This window comes from Pongo pygmaeus, chromosome 14 (genome assembly GCF_028885625.2).
Source record: "Pongo pygmaeus isolate AG05252 chromosome 14, NHGRI_mPonPyg2-v2.0_pri, whole genome shotgun sequence".
Lineage (NCBI taxonomy): Eukaryota > Metazoa > Chordata > Mammalia > Primates > Hominidae > Pongo > Pongo pygmaeus.
The window spans coordinates 61,630,263-61,641,239 of NC_072387.2; the positions used below are offsets into that span (position 1 = coordinate 61,630,263).

Consider the following 10,977-nt stretch of genomic DNA (forward strand, 5'->3'; position numbering starts at 1 on the left):
GGTCTGTCCTCTGTAATAAGCTAAGGCTAAATTTAGTCTGGGATTAGTGGTGCAAAAATGTAGCAAATGAGAGCTGTTTCTGCTGGACCACAGAGGGCTCACTGAGGCAGAGGCTGAAGCAGTGACAACTTCTGATAATACCTGAATGAGCTCCCCAACACCCCTTGCAAATCCTCCTCATGGAATAGATTTTTCTGGCATAATTTTCTATGCATCCCTTAGAATGAGGACATTTTAGATGAAGGAATATTCAGGGCCATCTAACTTAGCCTCGTCTTGTCTCAGGGGAGAAGACTTGGATGGTAAGGAGGCTGCTTTTCCTGAGGCCACACAAGTAGTTAATGACAGAGCAGAAGCTGCAAGGCTAGAGTCTTTGCTCCCTGGTCAGTTCAGGACTAAAGGTGTCCGGCAGCAGTAATCCAAGGACAACGGTGGGGAGAAAATGCATTGCTTAGTACCCAGGGAAGAAAACAAGTGAGGCTGTTGGGTTGTTTTTGTTGGATTTTTTTTTCCCCAGAACTTTCCCCTACGCCCTCACACTTAGACTTCTGTGATCCATCCTAGCCCAGCTGTGTTGTTTAAGCAAATTGGACCCAGATTTTTACTCACTTTCCCACAACCTTGGCTGTACCTGAATCTCTGCCAAGCCACTTGGCTCTCTTCCAGCTTTGTTCATATTGTATTTATGATGTTTATATTAAACTGACTTTTGGTCATGTTTTTAAGTCAATTTCTTCCACTTGCTCTCTTTCTGTTTGGATTGGTTGATAATGCAGAATTGGAAAATCCCCAAGCACCACAAACTTGTGAGCCTGTGGAGACTTTAATTAAAGTTATTCCCTATTATGGGACTTTAGAATCTGGCCTGTCTGCTTATTTCACTGCAGAGTTGCACAGAATAAAGAAGACTATATGCAAGTCTCAGCTCTAAAGTAACTCTGCGCTCTCTGGGCCCCCTGCCTTGTAGCTACAGTTTGCTAACCCAGTGGTCAGCTTGAACTTAGAACTAAGTGAATGTATCCCAGGTTCAATAAAATATGCTTCCTATTTGGTTTTTGCTACAAACAACATCCTTTTTCTGCCTCATTTCATAGAACTTTCTAATCTAAAATAATTGGCCTTCTACTCATTAACTTTTCTCCCTTAAAAATTCAGTCTGTCTCTGTTTTGCCTGTGAATCTAAATGACTGTATACAGGCCAAATGTGATTGGGTGCTCAGGGGTTCATCTCCAGTTTGCTTGGGGATGCAAGGCTCTATGCTGGTCCATAGTGATGCTCAGTAAGTAGTTGATGATTAAATGGGGTCTGAAAGAAATGGGGTGACCTGCTAAAATCTCAAGCTTAGGGAAGAGCCACATGTTGAACAGCATATATCCAACACTTCAGAGTCAATTTAGTCTTAATCATGTTATGACTATGATTGTTTTAATTGCCTAATTCTTATAAGTCAATCATATTCTCCTCCTGGCTCAAACAAAGTTCAGTTGCCCAGTTGAGAGAGTGCATTAATAGATCCAAGATTAATTTTCCTCTGCAGTCATATAATTATTGGCTTTAAAAAATGCAACTAACCATGATACTTTTAAAAAGCCAAGTCAGAATATTTTAAAGTCTCATGATTATGGCTTCCTCAGATATTTTCAGAGTACCATGGTGCCATCTAATGAACTGCATGATGAAGAGAGTGCCAACCAAGGCTAAACTTGTATAGAGAGTTCCTCAAATTATGTTCCATGGAGTAAATACCAGGCTTTTTGAAAAACCAGATATGTAGCAGGGTGGAAGGCTAGTGTTTTATAAATAAGGGTAAGCTGAGTTTAGGTGATTTGATTAATCTTTCATTCCTTTATTCCACAAACATAATTTGGTGCCACTGTGTGGCTGGTCCTGTTCTGGGTACTGGGGTTACCAGCATGAGTAAAGAAACCTCCAGAAGCCACTATCTAGGAAATGAGACATCTAAACCTCCAATTGTAACATGATGTGATTATACTGAGATATTTACCATTTACTGAGTAACATTTACATATCTTCTCTGTATTTTTCGTAACTATTTTGCGGAGTTGGTATTATTTTTCTTCTGACATGAGGAAACTGAGGCTCAGAAGGTTAAGTAACTTGCTCAAGGATACACAACTACTATTGGAATCAGGCTTTGAATTAGAATCTGTCTAGTAGTATTTCCCATACTAGGCTGCCTTCCACAGATGCTCTAACAGAGAGGTGCACCTGTGATTTCTGGAGTGAAAAGAAAATTCCAACAACTCACGTATCTGCTTAACGCCAAATTATTTTTGCTTCCTTGCTAGTGGAGTAGGTAAAAGGGTACTTTTGCTCCTGACAGTTCTGTGCTGCATGTTCTCTTCCACCAGAAAATGCAAAATGATTCAATGGTCTTTCAGAATTCTTGGATCATGAATGGGCAATTGGCTGTTGCCCAAGTGTCAGGGTGAAATTGGGATGGAAACTGGGTATGAAGTATGGAATGAAGTACGTCTAAGACCTTGACATGAAGGAAGGGGCTGGCAAGGAGTATGAGATAAGGGAGGGTAGTGAGAAGCTCAGTGAAGATGGGATGGGGGGATGGGGACTCTGAGGAATGGTGGGCACTGGACTGGCTGTCAGTTTCAGTATCGTGTCCAAGATGGTTTGCTGCCAGGAGTCGAGGAAGCCCACCATAGCATTTTTCCTGGTCTGACATTGTTGTGGCCACATTTGTAGCATTGGCAGCAATGTTGAGTTCTCATCCCCATTTCCGCTTCCTTTCTACCACAGCCAGGGCCCTAAAAATAGCCCTTTATCCTTACCCATAGAGGATAAAAGGAGGGTAACAAATGAACAGGAAAGTGTTTAGGAATGTTTGGGAGGTAAGAAAAACAAAATTTCATACATTTTAATATTTACACTGGGCAATTTGAATTTTCTGGTCAACTTATGAAATGATGAGCCACTATTACTATTAGTAGTAGTAACAATAGTAATAGTACTAATACTATTATAGTAATAGTAGTGCAATTAGTTTAATGGTAATAGCAGTAGTAATAGTAATTTTTTGAGAAGTTTATTTTGGTTCCTTCATGTCTAAAAATTTCCACATCTGGGGACAGAATAGTTTATCTTTAACCTCTTGGTAGTGCTTGAATAAGTTATATGCATCATAAATTTTCCTTAAATATTTTGTTGCTGTCAGTTTGGGATATTTTCTTTTCAGGAAGGCAAGATTCAATGAAGCAAACAATTTTTGTCTTCCAACCTGAAAGAAAAAAGAGTGACTTTCCTTAGAGTGAAATGTAGTTAAATAAATAAGCTCTCAGGAAGATACTTTAGCTAGAAAATCCAGTTTGTAGCATATGGAAACTTGAACAGTTTTTGTTATCATTAAACTGAACACACCGCTAACTTTATTTTAATAATTCATGCATTGTTTCATAAACAAAAGCAAACAAGCATTCATCTGAGAGATCACTTTTAGTAGAAGAAATAATAATTTATAATTTTATTTATTATTTCTTCATTGGAGAATAGTCTCTTGGCTGAAAACACGTTGCTTTTTTATTATGAAATGGCACATGCATTATTAAAATAAACCTGCGACTGTGTTCTGCTTAATGATATGCAAAATTATTTGAGGTTGGGTACAGACTGGTTTCATTTCTCTACGTGTTGTATGGTTGACTGGCTTTCTCACTAAATGCGGATTTTTGAGAGCATTTAAGGAGCACATATTTAATTCTGGGACCAAAAAGCCCCAGCAGATTGGAAAACTAAAAACAGCATTTCTAGTAATGGTTTCACCTTTGAGCAGTCCTTGGGTGAGGAGGATGGGGAGGGAAAGCATTTAGCAAGGAAAGGAATTGGTCTTTCCATACTGGACACAGCAGAGACCCAGAGACAAAGGCTTTGCTCCCCCTTCCCCGCCTCCATGCTAATCTCAGGCAATTCTTTGGAGCTCTGCTTTTGACTCCAACTCACCTCATGTTCCTCAATGGCTCTCTGAGTCCCTGCAAGCATTTCAAGCCAGATCCAACAATTCAGGTTCTGCTCCTTTCCTGTCTCACCTGCTCTGCTCTGAGCAGCAGGACGAGGGAAAATGACCTCAAATATACTTGAAGTTGGGTTTTCTTTGTTATCCAATAAACCATCTCATGAGTTTTTCTGAGTTAAGATCCCAGAAAATGTGTGTTCAACTCTTTGGATAGTTGTTATAAAAATATTGGAGGAACTTTATTTTATTTTTATAGCTCATAAACTCCTGGGATGGCAGGCATTTCAGCAGGAGTACAATGTGAAGGGTTGATCGCCCAGACTGAGTCATTTACCCAAGTGTTACAGGGAATGTAGATTCAGTGGACCAGTGAATCTTGTCCCACTTGATTGTACACATTGTGACAATGACAGTTTCTGGATGGAAAGATGAAATACTTGCATGTCATTCTATGGCACAATAGCATATGGGTTATGAACAGTGGGACTCACCTTGTAACTCTGCAGCAGGACGGTCACCAAGTGATTTATTGATGGGCTGTGCATTGGGTACAGAGCAGGCAATGTTGCCCCGAAATAACTTTATGGCTTCTCAAGGGTGAAATCCCACAATTATAGGACCATCTTTCTGGATCTATAAAATGCTATATTTAAAACGTCCTCTTCTGAGGATAGCTTAAAGCAGGATTGGTACCTGGCGTGGATGTGCAGTTGGGGGTCCCAAGGAAGGGGAGAATGAGGAAGGGCATGAAGCCTTGCCTGGGAAAAGCTTCTGCCTTATCACTATTCTTTCTGGGGTGACCCTAGTGAATAACATCTTGTGGATTTACAGAAATAGGGTAGGATTGTGGGATAATCTTGCTTTCTTGATTTTGCTATAAGAAAAACAAAATAAGATAATATTTGCCAAATGCTTTCTGATAGAAGGAAATATATTAAATTCACCAAGTCTCCCTTTCCTCTCTCTGGGCCTCCAAACTTTTTAAATATAGTTCTTGCTGGTTTCATTATTCCTATTTTCCAGATTGAAAACCCACCCATGGAAACAGAAGGTAGTTCTCTGTAGAGCTGACATCGGGTTTGCATTGAGACTGAATGCACTGAACTAAGAGGAGGTTTGGCTCTTCTCCATCAGAACAACTGTTGTTATTGAACCTTGACAGGAAAAATATTTATAGATTCCTTTGGTGCTTAGGATATTAAACTATTTGTATCCTGTCATTCCTTTTCTCTAAAAATGCCTTTTTATTTTCTTGTTTGTATAGGGAGCTGTGGTCATGGTGGTGTGGTGAACATCAGCAAACCGTCTGTGGTTCAGCTCAACTGGAGAGGGTTTTCTTATCTGTATGGTGCTTGGGGTAGGGATTACTCTCCCCAGCATCCAAACAAAGGACTGTATTGGGTGGCGCCGTTGAATACAGATGGGAGACTGTTGGAATATTACAGACTGTACAACACACTGGATGATTTGCTATTGTATATAAATGCTCGACAGTTGCAGATCACCTATGGCCAAGGTAGTGGTACAGCAGTTTACAACAACAACATGTACGTCAACATGTACAACACCAGGAATATTGCCAGAGTTAACCTGACCACCAACACGATTGCTGTGACTCAAACTCTCCCTAATGCTGCCTATAATAACCGTTTTTCATATGCTAATGTTGCTTGGCAAGATATTGACTTTGCTGTGGATGAGAATGGATTGTGGGTTATTTATTCAACTGAAGCCAGCACTGGTAACATGGTGATTAGTAAACTCAATGACACCACACTTCAGGTGCTAAACACTTGGTATACCAAGCAGTATAAACCATCTGCTTCTAATGCCTTCATGGTATGTGGGGTTCTGTATGCCACCCGCACTATGAACACCAGAACAGAAGAGATTTTTTACTATTATGACACAAACACAGGGAAAGAGGGCAAACTAGACATTGTAATGCATAAGATGCAGGAAAAAGTGCAGAGCATTAACTATAACCCTTTTGACCAGAAACTTTATGTCTATAATGACGGTTACCTTCTGAATTATGATCTTTCTGTCTTGCAGAAGCCCCAATAAGCTGTTTAGGAGTTAGGGTGAAAGAGAAATAAAATGTTTGTTGAAGAAATAGTCTTCTCCACTTACTTAGATATCTGCAGGGGTGTCTAAAAGTGTGTTTGTTTTGCAGCAATGTTTAGGTGCATAGTTCTACCACACTAGAGACCTAGGACATTTGTCTTGATTTGGTGAGTTCTCTTGGGAATCATCTGCCTCTTCAGGTGCATTTTGCAATAAAGTCTGTCTAGGGTGGGATTGTCAGAGGTCTAGGGGCACTGTGGGCCTAGCGAAGCCTACTGTGAGGAGGCTTCACTAGAAGCCTTAAATTAGGAATTAAGGAACCTAAAACTCAGTATGGCGTCTAGAGATTCTTTGTACGGGAAATATTGCCCAATGACTAGTCCTCATCCATGTAGCACCACTAATTCTTCCATGCCTGGAAGAAACCTGGGGACTTAGTTATGTAGATTAATATCTGGAGCTCCTTGAGGGACCAAATCTCCAACTTTTTTTCCCCTCACTAGCACCTGGAATGATGCTTTGTATGTGGCAGATAAGTAAATTTGGCATGCTTATATGTTCTACATATGTAAAGTGCTGAGTTTTTTGGAGAGAGGCCTTTTTATGCATTAAATTGTACACGGCAAATAAATCCCAGAAGGATCTGCAGATGAGGCACCTGCTTTTTCTTTTCTCTCTTTGTCCACCTAATTAAAAGTCAGTAGAACCCTCTACCTCATAACTTCCTTCCAAAGGCAGCTCAGAAGATTAGAACCAGACTTACTAACCAATTCCCCCCGACCCCCTCTCTACCGCCTACTTTAAAAAAATTAATAGTTTTCTATGGAACTGATCTAAGATTAGACAAATTAATTTTCTTTGATTTCATTATGAACTTTTATTTACATGGCTTTAAGACTATAAGAAAATCTGATGGCAGCGACAAAGTGCTAGCATTTATTGTTATATAATAAAGACCTTGGAGCATATGTGCGACTTATGAGCATATCAGTTGTTGCATGTAATTTTTGCCTTTGTTTAAGCCTGGAACTTGTAAGAAAATGAAAATTTAATTTTTTTTCTAGGACGAGCTATAGAAAGGCTATTGAGGGTATCTAGTTAATCAGCGCAGTAGTTGGAAACCTTGCTGGTGTATGTGATATGCTTCTGTGCTTTTGAATGACTTTATCATCTAGTCTTTGTCTGTTTTTCCTTTGATGTTCAAGTCCTAGTCTATAGGGTTGGCTATTTAAATGCTTTACTCCCCCTTTTAAAATAAATGACTAAAATGTGCTTTGAAAAAAGTCATCTTTTGTTTTATTTACTTTTAATTTTTTTTTTTAAAGCTCTTAACAGGGTAGTCCATATCTTGCTATGAGGTTCGGAGAATGGCTACCTCCCAAACACTAGTGCTGGGAGATTGCACACCTAACAACAGATCACATCAATAACTTATTTATAAGAGTCCAAAGTTAGGCTGGCACTTTCATTTTTCTTTCCCTTTAAAATCCACTCTTTCTGGCAGCTTTTATTGTACATGACTGCCCTATTATCTTTTGGGATATGACCTTATGTACTTATGAATTTGCATGACTGATCTGATTATTTCCAATGCTAGACTACATTTGTGTGGCTTATGTTCCTTTTCCAATTGAGCTATTAACATGGATCAGAAGCCTCTGGATCTTCCCCAGACAGTAGGACTTGGGCAGAAAGCAAAAGGACTAACTGGGTATACCAGGAAGAGAAGTACCTTTACCAAAGAAAATGTGTAAGAAGACAGATGACCTAGAGCTGGAAGGACACAGTGGACTGATGTAGTTAGTTTTACTGAAATCTTCATTTTGGATCCTTGCCAAACTTTTTGAGACAGATGGCCGCTATAATATTTAGTATTTTAGTAAGATTTTTCCCTATCTCTTCAGGGCTGAGTGTAGAGACAGGTATGGCCTTCAAAATGCAACAAGATATGAAGATAAAGACATGTATGTCATGTGAGATACAAGTTAAAAACCAGGATGTTATATTTAATCTGGCTCTAGGCAGTTTTCCAGATGAATATTTTGTACCAAGTATACAGTATGACCTCTGAAGGTTCAGGAAAGGAGGCAGGAAGCCAAGGTAACCCTAGCAATCAGTTTCTTATTTGAACTGCTACAGAAGCATTTGCCTGAAAAAATTCACTTCCCAGCCTCTTTCTCACTGGACGTGGTGTATCAGCCTGCAGTGGCTGCCTGCAGGAAATCTCCCTGCAGGGAAGGTTGAAGGACTCAGGGATTCAGGCTCCTGGGTTTACCGCAGTGCAGTTACACAATGGGAAATTTAGCTCCAGATTAATCAGCTACCGCCTGTTTGAAATTTACATATATATATTATAAACATAAATTACATAAGGTATAATTCACATGTGGTAAAACTTGCCAGTTTTAAGTGCACAATTCAACGAGTTTTGACAAGTGTATAGTCATGTAAAGGCTACCACAATTAGGACATAAAACACTTCCATCCTCCCTGAAATGTTCTCTTGTGCTTTTTTTATAGTCAACTCCTACCCCCACCCTCCAGTCTCTGGCCACCACTGATATGTTTCCTATACCTACAGTTTTGCTTTTTTCCCAAAGTCATGGACATGGAATTATATAGTGAATAGGCTTTTGAATCTGCCGTCTTCAACAAGGGAATTAATCGGTTCAAATTACCCCAGAGGAGAACTGGGCATTACTAGTGCTCTTGGGGTTCCCTGCATTGTTTACTATCTTTCCTGGGATTGGATAGGGGATTATGGAGAGCTGTGGTGACCTACTGCCCTTATAAGTGTTCCTGAGTGGCCTCTAGGGCCATGGGAGGGATCTAAATCTGTGCACCAATCAAACCTACCAGGCAGCGCTCCCAAAGCATGAGGGTTTCTTGTTACCAGGCTTGTTGAAGGTTTGTTCTCCAATCTTTACTCCTGTACCACAAGCATCCCTACCCAGGTGAGACTGTATATTAATTAACATTGCATAGAGTGGTCATGAGCACAGGATTCAGAGTCATGCAAAAATGGATTTGACTCTTGGTCCTACTACTTGCATATGGTATGGTTTTGGGAAGGTGCCTTAACGTTTCTGAGACTCAGTGTCTTTTTCTGTAAGGCGGAATAAAACCACCTACCTTACAGTCCTCTTGGGTAAATGAAATGATATTAAGTATATAAACTGTCTAGGAAAGTCCTTGGCCCATGCTCTGCCCTTTACGATGAGTTTTTAATCCCAGTTTCTCATTTTGAATTTTAGGTTCAGAGTAGGCCTTGGGTGGACAAGATATAAAGCTAACTGGAATTCAAGTTTACATTTCCCCTTATAATGGCTGTTGCAACTAGTGACTTTTTGAAGCAGGTGCCATTTTGGCATGAAAGAGTTCCAAAGGCTAGAACATCCTCTCTTGGTCCTCAACTCCAAGATTGATCCTCAGAGCTGATATTTTCTGTGCTTTGACTCCAAAAGATTGACCAATGTGAACAGCAGAAACAGAGCCTGTTTCCCATTTCTTTTAGGCCACTGACAACCTAAACGAAGGCTGGCTGTCATGAAGCCCTATGGATAAGACTCAAATAAATGCATATGTTTTTCTACTCACTTTGCTGTAGTCAATACGGGTATTGGCCTTTTCAGAACATGCATGGGTACTTACTTTGTACTCTGCTTTTAGTAAAATATATTTACCTCTTAAGGTTTGTTTATATCACCAACGTAAAGAGTCTACTTTTCTCCCCTTCTTGTTCATGAACCATTGAAAGGGAGAGCTTCATCCTCTGTCCTGTGACTGTGTGGGCTGCCTTCAGGATGACGTTGGGAGGTTCTGTGCCTGAGCCTTCAATCATCTCAAATAGATGTCATGCCATGGGAGGATGATTAGCCTCCTGTGCTTCAGAATGTTCCGGAACAACAAAAGAGTAAATTGTGACACATCAGAAAATAAAAGGCAGGCACATTTCTAAGGCATGCTCTTAGTTAGTGGAACAGACCAGCTGGCCTGGCTCGTGGGTAAGAGATGCTATTTGAGCTGTCAGTTCAGTTGCCAGGCTCCACATCTGTAGCTCGGGATGCGCCCACTGGTCTCTGAGATCTGCATCTGTTCCTGGAACTTATTCAGGGGGAATAGCCCTTGGAATCAAGGTCGAGTAGGGAAAGATGGCCTTCAGTTTGTCCAAAGGGGAGATTTCTTGGGTGGCACCCTGAACCTCTTGGAACCAAAAGTTCTGCTAGTAGAACGGCTTCTCAGACCTCGGCTGCTCCGAGGACTGTTAAGGAAAGACCTATGGTGTGTATGAGGACTTCCAAGGGGTTTTTCTAGAGCTCAGTGTATGTGGAGGGTGGCAGAGGTTGGGTATGAAAGAATGAATAGGGCCCAGGGTTTATATACCATCAAAGGAATTTGATTTCTCTACCTCCATCCATCAAATTTATAGTAACTTCAACTTTCTCAAGTCTTCTCTTTTTTCTCCAGCTTTACTGAGGTAAAATTGACGAACAAAAATTGTATATATTCAAGGTATACAACATGATACTTTGATATATGTATTCACTGTGAAATAATTGCCATCACTAAGTGAATTAACACATCAATTGCCTCACATAGTTAACCAAATCTCTTCTTTTTTTAGATTTTGCCAACTCATGTGTTCTTTTTGGTTGTGACCAACAATATTTTTATATCAATGTTACCCATGATTTTCTCTTTCACCTTGGTGGCTGTTGTCAGGGTTCGGTGTAAGAACTGAAACAACATCTTTTAACTGGAGCTGCTAACTGCTCTATTAGATAAATCTCACTGTCTCAGTGAGTTGGCGTAAGTGGGTTTTTTTTCTCCCTCACTTCAGTGACCACTGCTCTCATCATTTTGTCCTTGGTCATTGCTGCTTTTAGCAACTCTCTCATCCCAACACCCTTTTCCCCCCTCATTC

General features: G+C 40.2%; 1 protein-coding gene across 3 annotated transcripts in view; it reads left to right on the forward strand.

The window, feature by feature from the left end:
* Window positions 1-7,336, forward strand: part of OLFM4 (olfactomedin 4) — a 147,061-nt gene extending 139,725 nt beyond the window's left edge. For 2 of the 3 annotated variants that reach the window (XM_063650691.1, XM_063650692.1), the window contains one exon: window positions 5,251-7,013. In XM_063650691.1, coding sequence (XP_063506761.1) covers window positions 5,251-6,053 — 803 coding nt within the window. In that variant the 3' untranslated portion in view covers window positions 6,054-7,013. Of the gene's footprint in view, window positions 1-5,250 lie in introns of all 3 variants that reach the window. The other variant, XM_054446816.2, reaches the window with a different exon arrangement.
* The last annotated feature ends 3,641 nt before the right edge of the window (window positions 7,337-10,977 follow it).